General features: G+C 52.5%; 10 protein-coding genes across 10 annotated transcripts; 4 read left to right on the top strand and 6 right to left on the bottom strand.

Moving 5' to 3' along the window:
- Window positions 1-1069: 1069 nt before the first annotated feature.
- OT_ostta19g00140 (Triose-phosphate transporter domain) lies at window positions 1070-2092 on the bottom strand (the record flags this gene model as incomplete). Its single annotated transcript, XM_003084219.1, has 1 exon — window positions 1070-2092. The coding sequence occupies one exon, from the start codon at window positions 2090-2092 to the stop codon at window positions 1070-1072; it is 1023 nt and encodes a 340-aa protein (XP_003084267.1).
- An 891-nt stretch (window positions 2093-2983) lies between these two features.
- OT_ostta19g00130 (Galactosyl transferase) lies at window positions 2984-3643 on the top strand (the record flags this gene model as incomplete). The annotated part of the gene is made up of 1 exon (XM_003084218.2): window positions 2984-3643. The coding sequence occupies one exon, from the start codon at window positions 2984-2986 to the stop codon at window positions 3641-3643; it is 660 nt and encodes a 219-aa protein (XP_003084266.2).
- Window positions 3644-3959: 316 nt separating this feature from the next.
- On the bottom strand, window positions 3960-4901 carry OT_ostta19g00120 (unnamed product; the record flags this gene model as incomplete). Its single annotated transcript, XM_003084217.1, has 1 exon — window positions 3960-4901. The coding sequence occupies one exon, from the start codon at window positions 4899-4901 to the stop codon at window positions 3960-3962; it is 942 nt and encodes a 313-aa protein (XP_003084265.1).
- Window positions 4902-5215: 314 nt separating this feature from the next.
- On the top strand, window positions 5216-7289 carry OT_ostta19g00110 (NAD-dependent epimerase/dehydratase; the record flags this gene model as incomplete). Its single annotated transcript, XM_003084216.2, has 2 exons — window positions 5216-5305; window positions 5391-7289. The coding sequence occupies 2 exons, from the start codon at window positions 5216-5218 to the stop codon at window positions 7287-7289; spliced, it is 1989 nt and encodes a 662-aa protein (XP_003084264.2).
- A 368-nt stretch (window positions 7290-7657) lies between these two features.
- On the bottom strand, window positions 7658-8647 carry OT_ostta19g00100 (unnamed product; the record flags this gene model as incomplete). The annotated part of the gene is made up of 1 exon (XM_022982396.1): window positions 7658-8647. One exon carries the CDS (start codon window positions 8645-8647, stop codon window positions 7658-7660), a length of 990 nt encoding a protein of 329 aa, XP_022841233.1.
- Window positions 8648-12041: 3394 nt separating this feature from the next.
- Window positions 12042-13709, top strand: OT_ostta19g00090 (unnamed product; the record flags this gene model as incomplete). The annotated part of the gene is made up of 1 exon (XM_003084213.2): window positions 12042-13709. The coding sequence occupies one exon, from the start codon at window positions 12042-12044 to the stop codon at window positions 13707-13709; it is 1668 nt and encodes a 555-aa protein (XP_003084261.2).
- Window positions 13710-14780: 1071 nt separating this feature from the next.
- OT_ostta19g00080 (unnamed product) lies at window positions 14781-15869 on the bottom strand (the record flags this gene model as incomplete). The annotated part of the gene is made up of 1 exon (XM_003084211.1): window positions 14781-15869. The coding sequence occupies one exon, from the start codon at window positions 15867-15869 to the stop codon at window positions 14781-14783; it is 1089 nt and encodes a 362-aa protein (XP_003084259.1).
- Window positions 15870-16280: 411 nt separating this feature from the next.
- OT_ostta19g00070 (Rhamnan synthesis F) lies at window positions 16281-18158 on the bottom strand (the record flags this gene model as incomplete). The annotated part of the gene is made up of 1 exon (XM_003084210.2): window positions 16281-18158. The coding sequence occupies one exon, from the start codon at window positions 18156-18158 to the stop codon at window positions 16281-16283; it is 1878 nt and encodes a 625-aa protein (XP_003084258.2).
- A 5517-nt stretch (window positions 18159-23675) lies between these two features.
- OT_ostta19g00050 (Pyridoxal phosphate-dependent transferase, major region, subdomain 1) lies at window positions 23676-24571 on the top strand (the record flags this gene model as incomplete). The annotated part of the gene is made up of 2 exons (XM_022982371.1): window positions 23676-24461; window positions 24536-24571. The coding sequence occupies 2 exons, from the start codon at window positions 23676-23678 to the stop codon at window positions 24569-24571; spliced, it is 822 nt and encodes a 273-aa protein (XP_022841232.1).
- A 43-nt stretch (window positions 24572-24614) lies between these two features.
- OT_ostta19g00040 (Pyridoxal phosphate-dependent transferase, major region, subdomain 2) lies at window positions 24615-25910 on the bottom strand (the record flags this gene model as incomplete). Its single annotated transcript, XM_022982366.1, has 1 exon — window positions 24615-25910. The coding sequence occupies one exon, from the start codon at window positions 25908-25910 to the stop codon at window positions 24615-24617; it is 1296 nt and encodes a 431-aa protein (XP_022841231.1).
- Window positions 25911-25972: the final 62 nt, after the last annotated feature.

Genomic DNA, 25972 nt, shown 5'->3' with positions numbered 1-25972 from the left:
AGATGAGAAGTACTTTCATCCATTCTATAACCCCAGTCAAACCAGGTTTTCATCTGATTTCGGCCCGGATATAATGTGGTGCGGAGCAGCTCAAGAGTGGATCAAACGTGTTACGGAAACATATCGAGTCCCATGTATGTTGACGTCACTTGTCGTTGAGCATCTGGATGAAAGGCAAATAGAAGGGCAGTCGGTCGATGCTGTCAATGATAAGGGCAGCATTTCTCGCATGGAACAAGCGCCTCTAAAGGCATACGACGACAACTTTCCAGAGTGGTTTGATTTTTCTAAAGCATTTAGGAAACGAATTGGCGGCTTGCGACGCTTTGATAGCGCTTTTTTGAACTACATGAAGCAGTATCGGCACGTTTCCATCACCAGATGTCTCGACTGACAGTATTAATTCCTGAATCATGGATTACAGTCGCTGTGAATTCCAACATCAACGGCCCTTTTTCATAGCTGAGTTGCACCTTCGCCTCGTCGCCACGGCTCGTCGCAACCCCGGTCGCCTTGCTGCAAGACGTGAACTTCGTGCACGAGATGGCCGCAGTACGAGGAGTAGCGTACGGCATCACTCTCACGGACGAGGCAACTCGATACATGTGGTTCATACCAATGAGATCAAAAGGTGCAGCTGAGGTAGCAGCCTTAGACGAATGGCAGAAACACACTGTACCGAAATTGCGGTTCTTCTGGCATACGCAGAGAGCCCGAGCACATAAGGAATACTGGTCGAGCCACCTCGGTCAATTTCCTCCACGAGGACAGAGGATGATGACGCTTTTATCATGCGAGTTACAACGCTAGCATCACCATGTGGAACGTATCTGCGGTTACAGACTAGACTAACATGTTCAACAACGCAACGGCTTGGAACAGTGTCTACTCTCGATCCCCGTACTCACCTTCAGACGACTGGCCGCCGTCTGCGTGGCGTAACATTGTTATGTAATACGAAACGGGTCGTACCAGTGAAGATGTAATGTGTTCATGAGTTGCGCTTTCCTTGTGTCTTGAGCGTTCTCGTGACCACTCAATCGATTTCCAGGTGCATCCAGCTGCAAAACTAATTTTCCTTTTCCGCCTCTTCAGCATCTTGCTGCGTCTTCCCCCGCTGGTAGATGAAGAACCCAAACAACGACATGGCGTACCCGATGAGCTGAACGGTCGTCACGGGATTACCGAAGAGCATCACCGCGAGGAGTATCACCGCTGCGTTCTTTGCCTGACCCATAACTTTGTACGTCAACCCGCTCGTCGCCTTGATCACCCCGAGCGTGAGAATATTCACCGCGAAACCCATGAATGCCGCGGCTAAGAAATAGTGCGGCGCCGCGGCGATGATCTCCCATCCCCTCTCTCGCACGAATTGATTCAACTCGAGCGTTACGATGCCCAAACTGAGAAACGCCAGCGAAGCCGGCGCCGTCACGTAGAGCCCCTCCATCAAATCAAACTTCAAATTTCCCAAAACGTACTGATAAAACGCCATTCTAATCGCCTCTGCAAACGCGCTCGTCATCATCATCAACACCCCGATCGCGCTGCACTTGACCTCTCCGTACGCCGCTATGAACGTCCCAATCGTCACCACCGCCACGCCCGTGAGCGTCGTCCCGTGCAGTCGTTCCAATCCCGCCGCGTACATCACCGCCATCGTCACCGCCGGCACCGCGCTTTTCAACATCTGAATGAAGCTCACGCTTAGGTACAGGTACACATAGTTTCCGAATCCCAGCGACGCCGCGCCGAGGCAACCGATCGGAAGAATGTGTCTCGCGTACCACCCGCGCGTAATCAACCCAGCGTGTTTCCGCTTCACCCGCCCAGTGGTGATGCATACGAATGAGATCAACCAAGAGGATGTCATGCCCATCGAGCACAGGATCATCGGATACGAGAAGCCGTGCTCGCGAAGGAGGTGGTTGTTGAGAAAGATCAGCGCGGAGCTGGTGCACGCCCAGGCGATGGATAGGATGACCGCTCGCGCGATGTTCACGCTCTGAGACACTCGCACGCGAGCCGTGACATCGAGGACGGTGTCGGCGTCGATTGTGACTCCGGAATCGTCGTTCTCGGTTTCGTGCATGTGCTCGAGAGTGAGGGGTCGGTCCCCTGACTAGCTTGGTGGTATCACGACGAGTGGGTCGTGATACTTGGTACTATCACTGATCCAGCTACCCTCAGCCAATGGCTATATTGAGTTTCGCGAGATACCGGTAGTGTTTTCGCAATTCAGGAACGCAAATGAGGGGCTGGCGCCCACGCGAACGCCAACTGTACTTTTGTGGGATCGGGCGAAATCATCAGAATCCACGAGAAGACCAGTCGCGACGAGTGTGAAGAGAAAGGTCGCGTCGTCGACGCGTCAACGAGGCTGTATTCACCTCGTCGAGTGATGTCGTCGCGGCGTCAAAGGACAGCGCGAAGGAACAAACCTGTTGCCCTAAATCAGATAATTTCCGACCGTCGTGAGGTTTTCTCACGTCAAACGTCGTCGCGCCGCGCGCATCTTTAACGCATGGATCGTTTGAACGCACGGTTCGAGCGATGAATTTGCGCGCGAGGTCACGTCGTAGCGACGGGAGGGAATTCGATCAAGGAATCGCCGAGACGACGACGTCTTCTTCAACGAGACGATTCTGGAGCGCCGCGCGAATCGGTGCGAACGGTCGATCGGACGCGACGTCGGTCTCCACCCAAACTTTAGGTAGGAATCCATCGCTCACGAGAAGTCGCGCGCGGTGGGTGTTCGCGATCTCGGTGCTTTGGGCGCTCGGCCCGTTCGCTCGAACGCTCGCTCAAGGATTTAAAGTCCACCTCAGACGATGGACGCGTCCGATGGATCGACCGATCCCGTGCGCGACCGACACCGCGGTGCCGAGCGGATTGGTCGATCGCGAATTCCTGCGCGACGCGCGACCGGCGGACGTGACGAATCTTCCCGGAAAGCGACCGACAAGCGATCTGCGCGCCGTCGATGGCGAATAAACAGGCGTACGCCGATGCGCACGGGTACGATTTCATCGTCCACGCCGACGTGATCGATGGAAGCACACCGACGAGGTCTTGGAGTAAACTCTTGGCGATGCGCAAGCATCTTCCGAGGTACGATTTTTTGCTCTACGTGGACGTCGACGCCGTCGTGATGAACCCCGAGACGGGTTTGGAGGACATCGTCGATTTCGACTACGATCAAGTCCTCGCCGCAGATGCAAACGGGGTGCACTGCGGGGTGCGGTTGGTGCGAAGAAATACGCCTTGGACGCTGCGGTTTCTGGATGAACTCTGGGCGCGCGAGCGCGTCTTCGAGGACGAACGGCGCGCGTTGCATCACCTCTACGCGTCGACGCGATGGCGCGATGCCGGCGCGCGTGGATATGTTTATCCCAACGCGAACACCGTTCGGGCGAGGACGAAGATCGTGCACGCGTGCGCGTTCGACGCGCAGCCGTGGTTTTACGAGGCGGGCGATTTCATCATTCGTCTCGCGGAACTGCAAGGGACGGTCAAGTGTGTCGTGTTCGCGCGCTACTACGCGCGCGCGCGGGCGTCGATGCGCGCCAAGGGGATGTTCATCGCCGCCGACGTCGATCTTCCGCCGCCGAGTGCGTGGACGTGTCTCACGAAGAACGCGTGAGTTATTCGGGGTCGAGCGCTTTGACGGGACGGTGAAATTAGATAAAAGTCGCGCGGGCTCGACAGATTGCGTGACGCGATGACGATGCGATTGGTAATACGCACAAGTACAGCGGTATGTTTCGCGCTACCGCGCGTGAGATGACCGCATAAACGGCGCGAACGACGGGTAGGTGTAGTGATCCTTCGCGTATCCAAAAGGGTAAACCCCACGCGTTTCTTCATTCAACTCTACGCACGCAGTCTTCACTCACTCTGTGCAATGACGTCACTGATACATACTAACTGAGCTGAAACATGTGCGCGTGTCATACCGCTCATGGCGGTGGGGGCTCTGACGCGACGGCGGGAGTCCACGACCACGCGCCGTGCACGCGAACGAGTCGCGCGCGCGCGAGTTCGTCCGTCGAGACGTAGTGGAAAGAGATCGCCTCGTCACTGCAGCACCCCGGACCTTGCTTTGCGCTCAAGCTTCGTTTGACGTACCAGCGCGGTAAGCCTTCGGATCCAGCGCGCATGCGCTGCGGACTGAACACCATGAACCGCTCCGCCCCCGAGGCGTCGCGCGAGTTGTGTGGATACACGCCCACGTCTCGAAGGCACAACGCTAACGCGACGTCCTCAGCCTTTGTCGCCGTAAATTTTCCCCGCGCGCACGCGCCCACGCCGTCGCGACTCGCCACGGTGACGAGTCGCAACGCCTCTCGACTGAGCACGATGGTCGCGCCGGCGACGAACGCGACGCCGCGCTCGACGAATTGTCGACCGATGTAATGCGGCAACGTCGCGTCGAAACGATTTAAATACCGCAACAAGTGCGCGCCGTGCACGTACGTATCGGTATCCGCCTTTAACACGAAATCGACGCGTGTCGCGTTCGCGAACGACGCGTTTGCGTACTTCTCGTACATGAACGTCCACGCCCTCCAACTCTTCGCCGATAACGCGTCGTAGGTCTCCGTCCAATCGACGCGTATTCCAGGCGTGTCGCGATCGATAAACTCCAAGTGCGCGCACGTCTTGCCCCATCCGCGACGAATCGCGTCGCCGCGCGCCAGATCTCGCGGTGTGTTCGCTCGTAAGATCCAGCACGCGACGGAAGGATACGCGTCGCGCGTACGCGCAGTCTTCACGCGAACATCGTCAAACTTGAGCGAATACAACTGCGACGCGAGAACGCCGAGTGTGAGCGGTAGGAGCTTGGCCGCGAGCGCGCGCGGAGAGAACCGTTTCCTCATGAATCGGGTGCGTGTCGCCATCGAACCGCGTGCGCCTTTTGAACGGTACCGCGTTAATCGTGAGACATACGCGTCATCTTCCACGCGTGCCCGGGCGCGACGTCACGGGCGCGTGGTCGTCGCGAAACGCGCGCGCGACGGCTTCTGAGTGAGGAAAAGTAGTGAGAAAAACAGTCATCAAAAGCAGTCTTAGGTCTTAGGTCTTAATGCAAAGGAGAGACGACTAAAAAATACGTCAGTGCGAACACACGTTTACACCGCGCGGTGCACTCCAGACGTGTGCGAGCCAAGAAATTTTGCGAATACGCGCAAACGGACGACGATTTGTGAAACCGATGTCGACAACTATTCTGCTCACGGGTGGTGCGGGTTTCATCGCCTCGCACGTCGTGCGCTTGCTCGCGGAGAAGTATCCGAAATACAAGGTACGAAACACCACTCGATGAGTTGGAGTACTAACTACTCTTCGATCGAGGCGTGACTGACGTCGACGCGCATTCCGATGCACAGATCGTAGTGCTCGATAAGCTCGACTACTGCGCGAGTATGAAAAATCTTGAAAGCACGCGACATCTGTTAAACGTGGAATTCATTAAGGGCGATATTCGCTCGGTCGATCTTCTGAACTTTATCTTTCAGAAGAACACCATCGACGTGGTTTTACATTTCGCCGCCCAAAGTCACGTGGATAACTCTTTCGGGAACTCGTTCGAGTTCACGAAGAATAACGTAGAAGGCACGCACGCGCTATTAGAAGCGACGAAACGCGCGGGGACCGTCACGCGGTTCGTACACGTATCGACCGATGAAGTGTACGGTGAAAGTTCTTTTGAACACGATTCGTCCAACACGGAGCACGCGTCGTTGTTAGCGCCCACGAATCCGTACTCCGCCACGAAAGCCGGCGCAGAAATGCTCGTCATGGCGTACGGACGTTCGTACGGATTGCCGTTCATAATCACGCGCGGGAACAACGTCTACGGCCCGAACCAGTATCCAGAGAAGGCGATTCCAAAGTTTTCAATTCTCGCGGCGACTGGTCAAAAAATTTCCTTGCACGGCGATGGTCTCGCCACGCGGTCGTACATGCACGTGGACGACGCCGCCGCGGCGTTTGACTGCATCTTGCATCGCGGGACCGTGTCGCACGTCTATAACATAGGCGCACACGAAGAGCGCACGGTGTTGTCTGTCGCTCGGGATATCTGTGAAATATTGCGTCGTGATCCCACGGAAACCATCACGCACGTTCGCGACCGCGCGTTCAACGACAGGCGATATTTCATCGACTGTTCAAAACTTCTCGCTCTCGGTTGGACACAGCGAGTGTCGTGGGAAGAAGGTCTTCGAAAGACTGTCGAATGGTACTCGACGGAAGATTTACGGTCGTTCTGGGGTGACTTTGCTCCGGCGTTAACGCCGCATCCATCCCTGACGATTACTCATTCTTCTACGAGTCTTCATACTCTCGCCGACGTGAACGATGCGTGTGCGCCCGAAGAGCTCGTGGATGAAAAGTCAACGCCCGCCGTGACGTTTCTCATTTACGGGAAAACGGGTTGGATCGGTGGGATGTTGGGTCGTTTACTCGCGGATCGCAAACTTGCATACTTTTACGGCGCCGCGCGTTTGCACGACGGAAAAGGCGTTCAAGAAGACATCGACCGTTGTCGTCCCACTCACATTTTGAACGCCGCTGGAATCACGGGGCGTCCAAACGTCGACTGGTGTGAAAGCCACAAACGCGAGGTCGTGCAGACGAATGTCCTGGGAACACTGAACCTCATCGACATCGCGCGTTCGCGAGGAATCCACGTCACCAATTTCGCGACGGGGTGCATTTATTCCTACGACGACGAACACCCCGTCGGCGGACCGGGTTTCACCGAGACGGACGTCGCAAATTTCCGAGGGTCGTATTATTCAAACACGAAAGCCATGGTCGAGGAATTGATTCAACAGTACGACAACGTCTTGCAGTTGCGCCTGCGGATGCCGATTGACGACGACTTGCTCAATCCTCGAAACTTCATCTACAAAATCGCCAACTACGAGAAAGTGGTTGACGTACCGAACTCGATGACGGTTTTGAACGAACTCGTCCCTCTCGCGATCGATGGAGCGCTGAGGAAACTCACCGGAATTTACAATTTCACAAACCCCGGCGTCGTATCTCACAACGAAGTCTTACAACTGTACCGAGAGTACTGCGACGGCGAATTTACGTGGGAAAACTTTACGCTCGAGGAACAGAGCAAAATTCTCGCGGCTCCGCGATCGAACAATATGCTCGACACGAAAAAGCTCGAACAGACGTTTCCTGGTTTGTTGGACATCCGAAGCGCCCTCATCAAACACGTCTTTGAGATCAACCGGGCGCGCGGTACTCGTATCCCAATTAGGCGCTGAATAGGTAACACATTTGTGTTTTTAAAAATACTCACGCCAACTGCACTCGATCCATCTCCACGTATCGCATCTCCGCGTCCAACTGTTGAACCTGTGGCCGTGGATAGTTGATGGAAAGACTCGGCTCTTTCCTATCTTCGAAGGGCTCTCGTAGCCGATTGTGATAGTCGAAAGAACGACTAACGTTAAATTAGTATAAGTATTACACGTGATCTGAGTCGAGCGGCGTCTGTGCAGGCGCGCCGCGGGCTGGTCGAATAGGCTTAGGAGGTACCGGAATAGGGTTCAAGGCCGACCTCTGGAACCGAGCATTTTGGCAAGGACAGCCGCCTATCGATCAATAGTGACAAAACTGTCACTCAACACTGTCACTCGGTATAAAGGTATGGAAAGTTCAACATCGTCCAATTCGCAACGTCCGCCATAGTTTGACTGTGTATAAAATGTTTTCGGAACACCTCTCCCCCATATTTCAAGATCAGTCCTTTTTCAAGACCTACGTGAACAGTGGAAGGATTCCGACAACTTGTTTGAGGTATCGTCCCAGTAAATATATTTACTCTTCCTGATGATGGCGACGCTATCGCGAAACCTCGTTCAAGAAAAGTCTGACTCGGACCCACTTCAAAATCACGCACCATTCTCGACCAGTCCTGTTCAGAGCACGATCTGAGCCACATTTTAAACAAGTCGTCGACAAGAGCGCGTTTAATGACGATAAAATACGTCTGAACATGCCAGCTAATTTCACAACTTACCGCTGACCCAACAACAGATACTCGTGGATCAGTGGCGAGTCTTAAAAATTGATACAACCATGATCCAAGTGCTAAGTTCGTATTCAACGCCACGCTAGTAAAAGGCCCACGCACGCCATCGTTCAAGAACACGAACGCACCGAACGAAGCCTTGTATTTATCACATGTTCGTCCATGGTGGCATAGGTCAGAGCATAATTTTGTCGAACTACGCGTCACAGTGATCACATTACTGCTGACTGGTAGTATCGAAGTTTCCTCGTGCGTGCCGATCGAGTGGAAGAACTCTTTCGTGGAGGGCCATCTACCAGATATGGTGAAAATGAATGTGTAGCGCGCATCGTCTATATATCCTTTCTTGACGAAAATGTGCAGGTTTCGACGTTTGTTGCGTACTTCACGGAAAGTTCCGTTTTCGTTCTCGTGATACACGTAGCTAACGAGTACTCCGCTTGCCACTGTTTGCGAAACACGCCTCAACTCTCGGATCCGTCGGTACCAGCTGAGAAGAAAATAGTGGGCAACAAGTAAAGGGACGCACACACGTTGCGAGCAGAGCTTCGTGCGCTGTTTTCGCTCCTTAGTTGTACGAAGTTGCATCTTGAGCGTTCAAGACGCAGTTAACGCGACCAGTGACTGTATCGTAACGACGTGATAGAAGCTTCAGGTGTCATTAGTGAACGTGGAACAGGCCGTTCAATTGATCCATGCGCCGACGGCGTGCGCGGCACGACGACGACGTTTGACGTGAGAAAACCTCGCAACGGTCGGAAATTAGTTGTGATTCAGGGCAACAGGTTCGTTCCTTCGCGCTGTCCATTGAGGCCGCGATGACATCACTCAACGAGGTGAATACAGCCTCGTCGACGCGTCGACGACGCGACTGGGTCTTTTTCGTGGATTCGTATATGAAGCCAGCTCCACTCCTAGGTTGGCTGAATCACGATGTATGGGTCGTGTAGGCCTGCTGCACCTGGTACACGCTTGCACCGTACCAGCGTACCGGTGTATGGTCCAGCTACCCTCAGCCAATGGCTATATTGAGTTTCACTACCCAGTGTTTTCGCAATTCAGGAATGCAAATCAGGGGCCTGGCGCCCGGCGAGCTACCTCGCCAACACTATCGAAATGAATGCCAAAAGACTGAGATTCGAGGCCTCGAGGTGCGCGAGAGGAAAGCCTTTCGCGTGCGATTACTTGCTGATGAGTTGTTCGTCTTTACAAGCCTCGTCCCTGAGTGGTCGAGTCCAACACGTGACGTCGCGGTTGCGACGCACTTGAGCGTGATTCTTCTGTACGTCGACGATTTTCTTAGCTTGGGACCAACTCATACAGCTTCGAGACAGTCATGCGTGAGATGAAGAAGAATTACGACATCACGCGATCCTTGAGAGCACCCACCGCTCCCAACTGGAGGCACATGTCATCCGGGTCGACCTGTGGATCCACTTTGCGAATGAGGGCGTTAGCGCCGCCATCATGCACGAAACCTGCGAGAGAGAGGAGGCCCGTGCCACCCTTCACCAACTTCGGCGCGAGCACAGCATCGAACCTGACAATCTCTTTTTGTTCGATCTGTCTGCTGTCCGGGAGGTAGACGGTCGCTGGTACCTTCGCATACACGGTGCCGCCATGTGACGCAGAAACAGCACCGTTGCCGATGCCACTGACGATCGCATCGGTGGTGACCCGCGTCCGGATATCGAAACCTTCATCCTTCGTGACGTATGAGACTGCAGCGGCCCCCGTATCCAAGATAATGTTGGACACAGTGGTAGGCGCGGCGCGGTACGCTGCCGGGAGACAGACATATGCTCCACCGTTCCGCGTCTCGCTCTCACCGTTCTTCGACGACTTTGACGGGCAATCTTTTTGGAGATGTCCTTTTTGTTTGCACTTGAAGCAGTCGCCAGGGTTTGACTTAATGAAGTCGTAAAACGTCGCTCGGCTCTCCCCCGTCCCTGGTTTTGGCTTCGCAGTGACCTTGGTGGAGTTGCGACCTGAAGATTCCCGACGTTCGCGGCCCTTCGCACGCTCGCTGCGAGCGTTGCCAACGACGATGGGGGCGGTCTTCGTTCCGGGTCGCTGAACAAGCTCCTCCTGAGCCGCTTCCGCGCGGAAGACGGCATCCAGGTATTTGACGGACTTGTCAAAACCAGTAGCTTCCGCTGCGACGTCGCTCATTAACGTCACTCTGTTCATCTCGGCCAACTTTTCCTGTATCACTGTGCCATCAGTAGCGCGTAACAGGATGGTTTTTTTTGTCAAGCTCACTGAGAACTGGCAGACCGCATAAGGTCAAGGTCCAATCGGACTCGGCCACGTATCTCCGTAACTCAGCAAGCGCTGCGACACAGGAATACGCGCCGGACAACGCCGTCGACGGCAGTAGCACGTCGTTCCTCAAGGTGTTGCCGACCCGATTGGCCTCATTTTGTTTCGCCCTCGTGGCTCCATAAGCACGACCAAGGGAGGTGAAACCGTTGCTTTCGAAGCTCGAATTCGCCCTATCGAGCTCGGAAATCAAAAGATCTCCGGGCAATGCGGTCTTAAGACGCGCTATCTCCGCCGACGCGGCTGACATGAGCAGCTTCCTCGCCAAGTGCTCAGCCGCCTTTACCCCGGTCGCCACGCTGGTTTCGGTGCCTTCACCTGAGTCCTCATCACTGGCATCGCCTTCTGACTCTGCTTTTACCACCGGCAAATTTCCCCACTCGTTCACCGCTTCGAACAGAGCGTCTGGCGTCATGCCGACGAACGTCCCCTTTTTCTGCTTGCACAGACCCAGTTGAATGGCATCAAGCGCGAGCTTTTCCGCCAAGATCTGCGTGGTGGGATTTCTGGACGACGCCCCCTTGTACCCGGCCCCCGATTGGACGTACGCCGTCATCTGCCGCGCCGAGTGGGCGGACAGTAACGTTCTTCCCGTCGATGTCAGCTCCTTCTTCCCGCGCCAGAAGGGTGTCACGAGGTACTTGTACTGGTCCATCTGGAGTCTTTTCTTTCTTTTTTCTTCTTTGTTTTCTTGGAATCCCACTCGTGCTCCGCACGCCTAGTGGTGCTGCGCGGTACCCCCCCCCCCCTCAAGATCGTCCCGCGATCAGTTTTTGAGTGGTACTTCGATCCGCCCTCTGGCCCTGGAACCTGTCTGGAATGACGTTCCTGCCTGCTTAGATCACTGAATCGAGACGGATGTCTGCCCTAAACGATCTTAAGATGATCGATAGGCGGCTGTCCTTGTCAAAATGCTCAGTCCCGGGGGTCGACCTTGACCCCTATTCCGGTACCTCCCAAGCCTATTCGACCAGCCCGCGGCGCGCCTGCACAGACGCCGCTCGATTACTCCTGTGTGTAATACTTATACGTTCTTTTGGACTATCACAATCGACTACGAGAGCGATAGTGATACAAATAGGCGAAATATGTAGACACTTCCCAGATGAATAAGTCACACACTTTATACTGTTTAACCATACGAGGCATTTATAAGATCTGAGCACTTTCTGAAGTCCCTGTGGACTCTGCACGACCTGAAACAGACATGCGTCACGGTTTTCGAACTGAGGAGAAGGAAAGGAATATACCCTCTGAGTTTGGGAATATTCCTCGCGCTATCGCGTACGAGTGCTACGCGATCGCGCCCATGCATGGGGCCATTCTGCAGCGCCCAACCGAGCGTGTTTGTAAAGAGACCAAATAAATCTTTTTATTGACAGCAGAATCCGTATTGACCGGCTAAATCGTCTAGTCGCGTAACCGATCCCGAGCGAGCTCGCGCCCTTTCAGGGCTAGTAAGGACCAAAGGAGTCAAAGTCTTTTATCAGACTAGATCCCTTAAAGCCTTTCTAGTCTCGAGGGGTTACTGATATCCGATCATCTATAGATCGACAATTCAGGGGGTCACGGCGCGACGACACGACAACGGTCAGCTGAACGACATCAGCGTTTGAGGCGAGGGAAGTTCCAAAGGGAGCGCCAGCCCATGGGACTAGCAATGGTCCCGTTTACCTACCTGAGCACGCCATTCACACACGGTGATAGCGATGTGAAGGTAACAACCCTGGGACGAGTTCTACAACAGTTGAACTCGGCCAGGCAAATGCGACGATCCCTCGAAATGGGGACCGCCGCACGCGATACCGCCGTGCCGAAGAGCGCTCAAGCTCGAGCACAAGCGATCGCGACCGAATTGCTCATACGAGCATGCCATGACCAGAAGAACGAGTGGAGGTCGGAACTAGAGGAAATGAGGAAGGGATTCATGCCCGAATCGATAAAGAAGACACTAAGTGAAAGTGACGATGACGACGGCGACGACGCGGCCCTACCCATGTGGGTAAATAGACTGACCTTCTCGATAGCGAACGCAGAAATCGCGAGACTGAAGAAGACCCTAGGCGAGGGAGACTCGCTAAAGTTATCACTCGAGAGGGAGGAACAGACGGAGCTACATCCCCTCTCGAGTCTGATGACAGCTTACTCGGCCGTGTCGCTGACACGCGCGCGAGTGAGCGGCGTCCTTACTCGGCTCATGAATGTCCGAGTTAAGAGAAGCGGCGAGGGCTCTGCCACCAGTTTGTTAGGTATTCTTAGCGAACTGGAAAGGTACTACGTCGTCTGTGACAGCGTACTGGCATCCCTCGACCTCGATCCTCTGTCGCCGGGGGATCGAGTGAGCATCGCTTTGAACGTGTTCGATACAACGAGGCTGATGACACTTTTTCGTGACTTTGAACGAAGTAAATCAGTTCTCTCGAATGCGGATGGAGAAGTGGTCGATCTAAAGCAATTACTGGATCACCTCCGCCTTGCGCTCAAGACGGAGATCGAAGACAAATCATCCGCGTATCGCGAATTGCCAATGATCGCCGCGGCGATCGCCCCCCGCGGCCCACCGAGGAGGAGAGACATGGACTCCAAGATGGACAGGTTCGCGGCATGGATCAAGAAGAATCCGGGTAAGTGCATGTCGTGTGAAGGCATGGGCCACATTCGACGCCAATGTACCGCACCTCTCCGGATCGGGTTACTGTCGGACGATAATCCGCTCAGATTCACTAACGACAGAACGACGAAGACGCCGAAGTCGGCAAAGGGCGCGTACGCGCTAGGCCCGCTCACAGCGCTCACGACAACTCCGACAACTCGAACCGACTACATTCTGGACACGGGTGCGGCAGTTTTCAGTTATTTGCCCACCATCGAGGGGATCGATCGCAGAACTCTCGTCAAGTTGGAAGCACCGATACGTATCTCGGGCGTCGGCGGCACTACCGTCGTTACACATGTCGGAATAGCTTACGCGAACGTTCGCGCATTTGACGGAGCTCATTTTGGCTACCGCACCATCCGTTTCGACGCTGCCGTCGTACCATCATTGCATACATCCGGATTGGGTTTAATCGCAACTCAATCCTTCACGCACGACGGCGGTTTTCACTCGTTGATCAACAAGGCGGGCGATCTTGTGGTCCGACTAGGAGCCGTTGGGGCTCTGCGAGATCCGAGGTATCGTGTGGAAATGACGGCGAAATTCAATGGGAGGCGATCCCAGAATCAGCTTGATCTGACCTGGTGCTCGCAATCGGACATCGAAAAGCTCGCACCGTGTCATGAAAAAAACTTGTCGCTCCGACGCCGGCTGTCGGAGATGTTGGAGTGACTGCGGGCGCCTGGTGAGCGCCAATCATCCACGAATGCCATGGTCGGCGTAGTGGAAAGTGATCATGCGCAGGAATTTTCCGCACTACACGCTCGATTAGGGCACCGCGCGCCTGGCGCGATGCGCCTGATCGCTAAAGACCTCGGCATGCCCTGGCGTAAAGAATATGATAAATTGGTGTCAGCTGGGTGGATATGTGAATCCTGTCAGATATCGAAGATGCCTACGCCGAATCGACTCGCGCCTCGTCGCGAGCCTTTGGCTACAAGGCCGTTTCAGAGGGTGTATGTCGATACAATCGAGTGTGTCGCGCGAGAATCCAGAAAAAAGGGGACCCATCCCGTCCTGGGGAAATATCCGACCCAGAATCGAGACGGTCTCGCGTCGGTCCACTTGCTGATCATAGTCGACGAGTTGACGAGATTCTCTTGGGTAGAACCAGTCTACTCCAAGAGGTCCGTCGACGTCGGACTAGCGTTCAGCAGGTGGAAGGCCGAGCAACTGCCTCTATCACGAGAACTTCGGGCAAGAAGGACAAGTAAGTTTCACAATGAGCCCGAGTGCAACCGCGAAATCCTCGCGATACATTCGGACTCAGGTTCCGAGTTCACATCTGCGTTCGATACGTTATGTCGTCAGTACGGAACGGCGCACATCGCCTCCCCTGGCTACACGCAGAGCAAGAACGGCGTAGTTGAAGCGAGGGTTAAGCTCATAAAACAACTGATCCGGTCTTACACGCTCAAGCTTGAGCGATGTAACGCCTCGGACTTTGCCAACTACGACATGTTCGCTGCGATGCAAATCAACATGCTCCGTACCGACACCCTTGGTACGTCGCCATACATGGCACTGCACGGGGTGAACCCCAACCCTACATGGCTATAATAAGAAGCATTTGCTAGAATTCGACGACACGCTCAAGTGCGTCGCAGCTGCGACGCCACTTGTTGGACTCGACCACTCAGGGACGAGGCGTGTGAAGACGAACAGTGATTTGAAATCACCATCACCACCCATAGATGGTGATTTACCCAACCTAGACTACGAGAGGGGAAACTATACTATCGCCTATTCAGCATCGGCCTTAATTTTTGCACTGTTCACAAGTAATGCGTTGAAGTTACCATTTGGACAATCATCCATAGGCACATCTGGTGGTAAAGTACCCAGCTTACCACTAGTACCCTCAACAGATATTCCGCGTCTCCAACCGTCCTCGTCGAAAAATCCCTCGGTGCCTGGTGCACCCGACGCTAGTCGTGTGAACCAACTTGACATGATTCCTATTTCAGCCGAACGAACACACCAAGAAGCTTTGACAAAAATAGTTTCGAAAGGACTAGCACTTATTCCCCCCTCAAGAGAACCTCGTCGACTGGAATGGCGACAGTCATTACAAAGGTGGTGCTTCGTATCAGACCAATCCAGTCCGACTCCGTAGCGACTCAGTAGGTTCTCTGCTTTGTAGCCTCGCTTCAAGATGGCATGCATCAATCCATATTCTCCGTTGAGAATTACATCGGATTTATTTTGTCGTACGTCAAGGACTCCGTCTCTCTGCAACCAGCTGAGCGCATCTCTGGAAACTGCAAAAAACAGTGACTCGGCGACTGGTCCTGGAAGAGGCTCTGGGGTGTGCAAGCATGAAACAAAAGAGCTCACTAGCTTGACCTCATGATCCGCACGCATGAAATCTATGAGAGTATCGGTGAAGTGAAAGCTTCTAGGAGTCCATTTCGGCATAAAAGGACCCCGAAGCGAAGAGTTCAAGAAGACGAAGTAAGTATACAACAGTGGCTTGTAATATTGTACATATTTGACAGCCTCACTGTATGCGCCAAAATCCATACCAACATTCGACCGGTACAGCACGTTTACACGTGCTGGATCAACTCTACCACTGTCGATAAGATATCGCAGCGTCACGTCACAGGGTGTGCACAACTCGCCATTCACAACTATTATGTAGTCCACTTTGGCGCGGATGTCGATTGTGCCCGGTACCGTTTCTGTTAAAGCCACTTGGAAGAAGTACTCCAAGTTATGTCGATCTAATACACCGCCGTTACCCAGGTTTTCAGCATAAGCAACAGTGACGAGAATTCTTTCACGGTTACCAACAGCTGATCCAACGAGTGATTTGCGTGCGCTCTGCATATTGCAAACGATCAGAGAAGCGAAAGCGAGCAGCAGCGTCAAGCGTGAACGACGCTTCACTCGTGCACAAGCTGACAAGTGCATATTTTCACAGTTGACAGAGTCCTTTTCTGAGGACGAAAACCGTCAGTGGGAAGGCCGCTTTGATGGAAAGAGTCGGCTCTTTCCTATCTTCAAAGGGCTCTAATATGGAGAATGATAGTAAAGGCAAACGCGCGTCGCGCGAGCAGGACAAGATCATTTGGATAACGAATGAGTCTTGATCGGAGAGTAGTACTCTGGTGACCACGCGCCAGCGCTTACTTGTATTATGCTGAAAACTAGATTGCTAAAGCGATGGAGGCGATTGTCGCATTCAGTCGTTCTTGCGCGCGCGCGCGAGTCGCGAAGTAAAGGAGTTAAATAATACCCCTAAAACACAGCTCTTACTGGCACGTTATTCACTACCTTAAGAATTTCCTGAAGACGTTGGAAACCCCACCACTCATCAGGCTCCAAGACCGCCTGCTCATTCCACTCGTTCCAGGCACATATGAAATTAAACCCAACGTCAATTTCTCGTCCAGGCATCGTAGACAAACGCGCAATCATCGCGGAGTAGGCTGAACCAAACTCTTGTGGAGTGCGCAGAATAGGGAAGTTGTAGTCGCCGGAGCGCGGTCGCCGATCGAATCTTACCGTGCTACCCCAATACTGAATTTTATCAAAACCAGACATTGAGGGTAAATTTCTCATAGATGCGGGTTCGTCTAGCATGAAGTGATAGCTGGCATCGACAACACCGCTCACATCGAAACCCTTATCTATCATGGATGTATAGAAATGATTGATGCTGTCTACAATATGAAGCCCTGGGAGACCAGAGTCCACCGCCATTCGTTTCCAAAGAGTTATCATCGGCCTGAGTTTCTCTTTAAGATGCCCAGTTCGATAGATGGCAAATACTGGTTTCCCGTTATTACGAATGTAGTTTGGGTGCTGAAAGAAACGCAAGAGATACACGAAGTGTTCGCGCCATTCGTCTTCTTCACCATACTTCTGGTCTATGAGCAAAGCATGCTTCGACTTTATCATTCCAGTCCATGTTTTCGTCCACGGCTCATTCGCCCAAGCAAGCATGAAAGGCAAGTTCGGTTCTTGATCTTCAAGCATGGTTTCTAAAACCTGATACATGACTTTGTGATCGTGCGGAGCCCCTTCACCAGAGAACCAATAATGATAGTAGCAGAAACCGTACACTCCATGGCTACGAGCGATAGAAGCCTGCCGTGCGCGAACCTTCTTGTCTAAAAGATTATAATATCCAAGACCACCAGATTCAAAGTCCAAAGGCTTATGTACACCGAAAAAAGTAGTTTTGTTCAGCAACGTCCACTCGGTGAAACCTTCACCCCAGAAGCGATCATTTTCCGAGAATGAGTGATACTGGGGAAAATAAAGAGCCACTGGTTTTGGAGCAGGTTGAATATCCCCTATCATGCGTCCGTTTAATCGAGATAATGTTGGAATGAGTCTTTCCAAGGCGTGCTCTATTCGATTGTTATTGGAATAATCCTGAGATAACTCATTCCTTATGGATTCGAATAGCCTTGGAAGATGTTCCGTGTACAAGCGCGAGTTCCGCGCCCAAAACATTGTACCTGCAGTTATACTAGCCAAGTACTTCTCGAAATATGGGCATGCCTCCAAACCAAGTTGCGCACAGAGCCTTTCCATCGTGTGCATTGTTTTATCGTCGAAAGCGGTTGCTAAGTCGACTTTATTGAAATATTTCCGCTTGAGGTGAGGGAAGACTGCGTCTTTGGACGTAGTTGCGCTGAACGTGGAGCCCATGGGTGAGACGATGTCCAACGTAGACTGCGTCTCAAACGCTTTTAAAATTGATTTTACTTGGTGTTCGCTACCGCACAGGCTTTCAACAGCTCTCTCAAGCCATATTGGATCCGATTTGCTGTGAACCTTGAGTATGTATTGATGCACTTGAAGCTCATGACGAAAACGATGCAACTGCTTAAGAAAAGCACCAATGTCATAGCCTTCATCCTTCACATGTACAACACGTATATTTTTCTCGTTGCGTAGAAAACGTTCCGTGAAGTATGCAACCTCTGGAGCATTTGCCACTGTGGGAGTCAAACTCAGGTATAGTTGCAATTGAACGGAGTCACTTTGTACTTTCATCAAGTTGTCGAAGCAAGACTTGAGAAGGCCATCGTTCACCGACTGAGCGAGCTGCAAAAAGAAACCAACTGATACGACACGAGACTCGTGCTGAATGTCACTCGCCATATTATATGAGGAACGAGTACACTCTTCGCACTGGGTACTTTCCCGGTGACGCGCCCATAAAATCAACGCATTCAACACGAAGAAAGTACAACATATTTTCGTCCCCCATGCGGTCCTCGCGTACCTCACTCTCCTAGTTCCCTTGCTTGCTTGCTCTTGTAGACTCAGTCGTCCCATGACTCGACGAATGGCTTTGAGCGTCGAGCGTATCACTTTGCTAACATGATATGATCTGAGTGGAAAACGCGAAAGTAATGAAGCTCCGGAGGAATACACGTGTACTGCGTCGATAAGTATCGGTTTGCAAAAGTGCTTGAAACGACTGCTAGAAACGGAGTTTGACTTTTGAAGGCTGCAAAAATTAGGCCCGCTTGGCCTGAATTCTCGCGGCTGAGCACTATCAGCGACGACGCTGTGAATCAGAGAACTTCATAACTCGGGCATAACTCGACCCCCTCGAAATTAACCCAAGGATTGACTCGTCCCGAGTTATGAAGAAACTCGGGCCCGGATTTTGACTAATTAGGGCGACTAACAGCAAGCCATTTTCATAACTTTAAGTCCGAGTTATGAGAAAAATGGGGGTAACAGCAAGCTTTTTTCACTAAAGTTATGAAAATGACGTGAAAATCCTCCTAACTCGGGCCCGAGTTATGAAGAATTTTCACGTGGATTTTGACTAATCTCGGTCATGGTTGTGCACACCTTTTCTTGAGTCATAATCGGTCACGTCATGTATGGGTAAACAGTATGATCGGGGTACTCCAACTTGTGTTTTACCTTGTACAAATTTCGGCAAGTTTTCGCAACACGCGACATGTGTGCGCGGATACCGCGCCGACGAGGCAGGGAGGACGTGCGTCGCGATGAATAGTTGTAAATACATGCATGTTACATCAGATTCATCCAGTTTCTGTGGCATACGACGGACATAGCGACGTCCTCACGCAGTTCCTCGCGCTCTGGTACTCACGCCAAGCTCTCAAGAAACCACGTCTAAACCCTAGCTAAACCCTAGCTAAACCCTACATAGGGTTTAGGTGTCTATTTCTCGCGAGTGTTCTACGCGCACAAGCGCTCGACGTGTCGCTTTCATCCGCGTTACGGGCTTCGGAAAGGACTTTGAGCGCCTTGTGTTGTTCATCGTATCCACTTAACTGTGGTGTCAGCGCGTATTGCACGTGCTGTGCATGTGTCATCAACCCTAACTAGGGTTTTGTTAGGGTTTATCTAGGGTTTGGGCAGGATTCAAGGTGTCTCCTCACGGCTCTGTCAGAGTGAGGTTGTTCTACCTTCTACATTCGACTGCGCGATTTCTTCTCGTGAGAACGTCAATGATCCGATAGTGTGTGATGGATACTACGTGTGGCGAAGCATGCGCACGTCCTCCCTGCCTCGTCGGCGCGTTATCCGCGCACACGTGTCGCGTGTTGCGAAAACTTGCCGAAATTTGTAACAAGGTAAAACAGGAGAAATGCCACCCCTGGTAACACATCCATATATTTTCTGTATTATACGTAAATAGCTCTTGAGTCATGATTGGTCGTTTCACACACTCCCCAAAACAAGGCTGGATTTAGGCAGATCCCATGACCGAGATAAGGGCGACTAACAGCAAGCCATTTTCATAACTTTAAGTCCGAGTTATGAGAAAAATGGGGGTAACAGCAAGCTTTTTTCACTAAAGTTATGAAAATGACGTGAAAATCCTCCTAACTCGGGCCCGAGTTATGAAGAATTTTCACGTTTCTTCATAACTCGGGACGAGTCAATCCTTGAGTTAATTTCGAGGGGGTCGAGTTAGGCCCAAGTTATGAAATTCTGCTGTTACCCCCGAATCTTCGTAACTCGGTCGTAACTTCCACGCGCGCGATGTCCCAGACGCCCCGAACGCCGCACGCGCGCGACAACGCGTCGCTCGACCCGAGTCAGGACGCAGACGACGCAGACAGGAAGAACGACGACCTTTACGGCGACGAGAACGTCGACACCGGTCGCGAACAGGAGGCGCCACCGACCGGCAAGAGGGGTAGATCGCCGAACTGGCTCCCGTGCGAGCTCGTCTGCGCTCTCCTTTGTCGACAACACGCAGTGCGTGAGAAGGGTTGTCAATCGAAGTTAGTCGAACGACAGAACGCAGCAGCGCGGGCGTATTCGTCCATAATCCACGCTCTCGACGATCTCGGGCTGTGCTCGTGGTCTGACGGTGGGGATGGGCGAAAGCTACCAGGTAATGCACGTGAATCTGTGACGCAGCGGACGGCACCGCACGTCGAATCAAAGATCTATTCAAAGGGCGATGGCGTGAAAGCTTCACTCAAGCTTTACGCTCAGACATTCAGCAGACTGTACGTCGTCAACTCGAAGAACGGCTATTCACCCAGCACCGGGGACAACGACGGGAAGATCACGTGGGGTGCGACGGAGCAGGCGTGTGTGGGCGAGTTGTCTGTTCCCGTTGGCTTTGACGCCCTCAGATTGGCATATCGAATCGTCTGTGCATCCAGTCCTCACTTGACGACTGATCAATCTTTGCTTACGTACGTGGACGCCGCCTTCGCACTGGATCCGGCGCAGCGACTGGACCAAGAAGACGTCCCCACTGAAAAAGATTTGAAAGCACATCAGACTAAAGAGAGGCTGCGGAAGCGTGAGAAAACACCCTCGCGCACAGTCCTCGGTCCTCTGTTGAGCCCATTCAAGGCTCCGCGCCGCGTGAAAGCGCGAGGGAGGCGTCACATGAGCGATGACGACCGAGCTGCGTTCGCCAAGACGGCGCACTTAGCGACGAAGACTGGGCAAGTTGCGATGACAGACCTATGCAACATTTTCATCGCCGGGTATTACTGGTCATTTTCACGTGCTTTCGATAATAACTTTGCTAAAAATCGTGCTCGTACCCTCTACATCCAACCATCTTGACCGTAGTGTCACCGTCGTCAAAGCGCCCCCTCGGGAGGTCGCTCGTCGAGTACATGTGAGTGCGCACGTTTTGCCAAAGCAGGGCGGCGCACATGCTCGGAATCGCGGATAGGATGAAGTTTTCAGCCTTACATCGCTCGAACTCATCGATCGCGTGATCGAGGGAGAGGAAGGGAAGCCGAGCCATGTGAGCTGTCGAGGCCCACCAAAAATTACCGCTGTAGTGCCACGCGTGCGACTGATTGACCTTCACCGTGTGCTCGTGCCCCTCCATGAACATGTTCACCGCGTTTATCCCCACCGCATCAAACCCGGCGTCGAGGAGTTCGACGCACTGTTGAAAACGTCGCACCACCGCGGCTTGCATGACTTTGCGCCACTGCCACTTTGCGGCAAAGTCGCTGTGATCGCGAACTCCTTTCGTGTGCATGTACAGCACGTACCTTTCGTCGCCGGCATCTCTCGAGCTGCGCGCGAACTCGCGCAAATAGTTTATAGATGGGAGCTCCCAGTGCATGGGATTTCGGGAGAGATGTAAGAGCTCGAAGTCAAAGCCTTGTAATCCCACCGCAAACTTTTGCACAACCTTTACGTCGCCGACAACACCAATTTTTAAGCGCGCCACATCGAGCAGCCCCACCTCTCGTATCTCCACGAGCATGTCCAGTAGTATATCTCGCCAGCGCCCACGCGGGCACACGTGTATGAACACGACCATAGCTGCGGACGACCGAATCTTTTTAACAGGCGCATTCGACGGCGAGCGCAGTGTGCGTCCTAGCGCGTTCGTGCACGCACAAGACCTAGCGATGCTCTGTGCGACGAGATCTGCTCGTCTCGACAAAGCATCGTCAAATACGTCGTTACGATGTGCGTAATCCGCTATAGTTTTGTTCGCATGAATTGCCTGGCTCTTGACATCAGCCATTGTTGCGCTCTCCGAGCGTCTCGCGAGACTATCTTTCCCGGAACGGAATTGAAAATGCGCCAAGTAAGCATCGTTGGACCTCGCGGTGACCGCGAATGTTTTCCTCGTCAAGCTGTCGCATCCATGCCACCAACCTGGAGGTATAAATTTCCATGTAATCATGAAACGCTCACGCGCAGATGTTCCGCCCCTCAGTATTACTTTACCCGTGCGCGCTATTTCAATAGATCCGGCACGACGGGTCAGCGTACGTAGTACGCCGTTCCGCTGTACGGTCGCTGAATCCGCTCCAGCGTTGCCGTAGTTCCACCTAAAGAGCTCCACACACTTTTTCGTTGAGAACAAACCGAGTTGAGCGAGAGCTTGCGGTAGACGCACGTCAGCGGGCAACGTCACGAACTCGTCCGCGTCCAAAAAAGTCATCGAACGCGCTTTGTGCGAATACAGTTTCAGCGCTTCGAGATAGGCCGTGGCCCGTTGGTCGACGTCCCACGGCGTGAGGGTCACGACGCCCGCGGCTGTGTACGCTCGCAGTGACACGCTCAGGATCTCCGCGTCGTCGTCTTGATTGAACAAGTAGAAGTGCGTGTATCCGAGCCAGAGATGATATTCCAGCCACTCGGGGAGGAAACGTGCCTCTCGTTGAACGACGGCGATCACGACGTGACCTTGCGGTTCACTCGGTACTCGCAGCTGGCGATATCTCAGCGCGCGGAGGGGCGTACACAAGAGCAGTAGAGACAGAATGCCGAACAACCACCGCCGTGGACGCGACGAACCTAGTATATATCGATGCCGTCGCGACTTCATTCGTCACGACACTCGCGGATGAGACATTCACATACGTTGCACGCGTACTCGCCAGGTTTCACGCTTCGAAACAAACGAAACTCGTCTTTTTATTAGATTCTTGAGACACGTGTAGGCCTGCTTGGCCTGATACGTACTGATACCGTGAATGCTGTGGTGGGCTATCCAACCAGTTACTGTCTATATCGTACGCTGTCACATTCGCCACGGGTAATAATGATTGGAAAGTGTGATCGTCCTTGATCACGACTCATAGATCGTGATGCGACCAACCTAGACGTGCACACGTTCGGCTGTACGCATAGCGGTTTTCATCGGTTCTCTTTTTCCCAAACGGCGATGTTTTCAAATATTCTCAAATATTCTTATAGTGTGGATGAAATATAGAATTTGACCGTCACGAAGTGCCTGAAACCCATGCCTATATGAAAAGCATTTGCTAGAATTCGACGACACGCTCAAGTGCGTCGCATTTGCGACGCCACTTGTTAGACTCGACCACTCAGGGACGAGGCTTGTAAAGACGAACAACGCATCAGCAAGTAATCGCACGCGAAAGGCTCTCTTCTCGCGCACCTCGAGGCCTCGAACCTCAGTCTTTTGGCATTCATTCGATAGTGTTGGCGAGGTGGCTCGCTGGGCGCCAGGCCCTTTGCATTTGCATTCCTGAATTGCGGAAACACTACATAGCGAAACTGAATATAGCCATTGGCTGAGGGTAGCTGGATCAGCGTGTACCAGGTGCAGCAGGCCTAACGAAAAAACAAGAAAAAAACACCCTTTTCTGTGCAACTCACAGTCACACCGCGTGCACATCGCACGCACTCACGGCATACCGCAAGCTTCGCAAGGAAAAGATGCAGTTGAACGAAAGCGCGCCGCCAAGGCTGGTAGTAGGCAAGCCAAATATAATGGACAGAGAAGGCTTCCTTCGAGATGTTGACGAGATTCTAGACACTAGGATATTTACGAACCTTGGCCCGTTCGCCGCAAAGTTGGAGGCAACAGTGTGCTCCTATCTGAATGTGAAGCACGCCTTTGCGGTATCAAACGCATCTGTGGGATTGGCCATGATGCTACGAGCTTTAGAGCTTCGAGCAGGAGGGGAGGTCATTTTGCCCGCCTACACGTTCATCGCAACCGCGCACGCAGTCATCGAGTGCGGCCTGAAGCCTATTTTTTGCGACTGCGACCCTGAGTCACACCTCATCGGGGTCAAGGAAGTTTCAGCGTGCTTCTCACCTAACACTGTCGCAGTTCTGGCGGTCAATTTATGGGGGCTAGCTTGTGACGTGGAAGGCCTTCGCTCGTTTGCTGAAGAGAACCACATCAGCTTGCTATACGACTCCGCACATTCTTTCGGAGCACGTGCGCCCTGTGGCACGTTTCTTGGAAACTTTGGTGAGGCGGAAGTATTCAGCATGCACGCCACCAAACTGTTTAACAGTTTTGAAGGTGGTCTAATCACGACTAACAGTGACTTGATTGCTAAGAGGCTGGCTCCCATGAGAAACTTTGGCATCACTGGTCAGGATCAAGTTTCGTGTTGGGGATCAAATTACAAACTATCTGAAGTGCATGCCGCTTTCGCCCTCCGTCAGCTGTGCAACATCGAGAAACTGGTCGATTTGTACAAGGAGAACGCGAAGACATACACGAAATTACTTGAGGAACATTGCGTTCCCGGGATACGCAACTGGAACGAATCCTTTCTCAGCCACGAAGGATGCACGCACGCGTATGTGTGCTTTGAAATTCAACAAAACTTTCCGCTTACTCGTGATGAGGTTATCGTTTCACAGTCTATCTCCCCCTCGGCTTAAAGATATCCTTGTCAGCCGGCCTTCAAGAAACGAAAGATCTCTTTCGCAAGATGCGGTGAGGTCTTCATATTTGCACTTCAAATCCCTCAAGTAAGAAATTTTTTCTTGCAAGTGGCTGAAGTCGACAGATATCTCGTGCTCAGTGTTTCCGTTCACGTGCTTATTTATGCTTGGACTGGATTTTGAAAACTTTTTCAGTAAATCCACCACGCGCTCGATATCGCTCTCTTTCACTGTGCTTCCAGTGGGTAGCACAAGTACCTCCTCGCACAGCTTCTCAGTCACTGGTATCTTCAAATCCTTCAAACGTCTTGCATAAGGTTGACATTTGTGCAAACCAGGGAAGAAATATCGTTTTGCGAATACATTGTTGTCTCGCAGCCGTGCGATAACCTCATCACGAGTAAGCGGAAAGTTTTGTTGAATTTCAAAGCACACATACGCGTGCGTGCATCCTTCGTGGCTGAGAAAGGATTCGTTCCAGTTGCGTATCCCGGGAACGCAATGTTCCTCAAGTAATTTCGTGTATGTCTTCGCGTTCTCCTTGTACAAATCGACCAGTTTCTCGATGTTGCACAGCTGACGGAGGGCGAAAGCGGCATGCACTTCAGATAGTTTGTAATTTGATCCCCAACACGAAACTTGATCCTGACCAGTGATGCCAAAGTTTCTCATGGGAGCCAGCCTCTTAGCAATCAAGTCACTGTTAGTCGTGATTAGACCACCTTCAAAACTGTTAAACAGTTTGGTGGCGTGCATGCTGAATACTTCCGCCTCACCAAAGTTTCCAAGAAACGTGCCACAGGGCGCACGTGCTCCGAAAGAATGTGCGGAGTCGTATAGCAAGCTGATGTGGTTCTCTTCAGCAAACGAGCGAAGGCCTTCCACGTCACAAGCTAGCCCCCATAAATTGACCGCCAGAACTGCGACAGTGTTAGGTGAGAAGCACGCTGAAACTTCCTTGACCCCGATGAGGTGTGACTCAGGGTCGCAGTCGCAAAAAATAGGCTTCAGGCCGCACTCGATGACTGCGTGCGCGGTTGCGATGAACGTGTAGGCGGGCAAAATGACCTCCCCTCCTGCTCGAAGCTCTAAAGCTCGTAGCATCATGGCCAATCCCACAGATGCGTTTGATACCGCAAAGGCGTGCTTCACATTCAGATAGGAGCACACTGTTGCCTCCAACTTTGCGGCGAACGGGCCAAGGTTCGTAAATATCCTAGTGTCTAGAATCTCGTCAACATCTCGAAGGAAGCCTTCTCTGTCCATTATATTTGGCTTGCCTACTACCAGCCTTGGCGGCGCGCTTTCGTTCAACTGCATCTTTTCCT

The sequence above is a fragment of the Ostreococcus tauri genome (genome assembly GCF_000214015.3).
Source record: "Ostreococcus tauri WGS project CAID00000000 data, contig chromosome 19, whole genome shotgun sequence".
Classification (NCBI taxonomy): domain Eukaryota; kingdom Viridiplantae; phylum Chlorophyta; class Mamiellophyceae; order Mamiellales; family Bathycoccaceae; genus Ostreococcus; species Ostreococcus tauri.
Note: the sequence above shows the minus strand (reverse complement) of the source record. Positions and strands in the feature narration are given on the sequence as shown.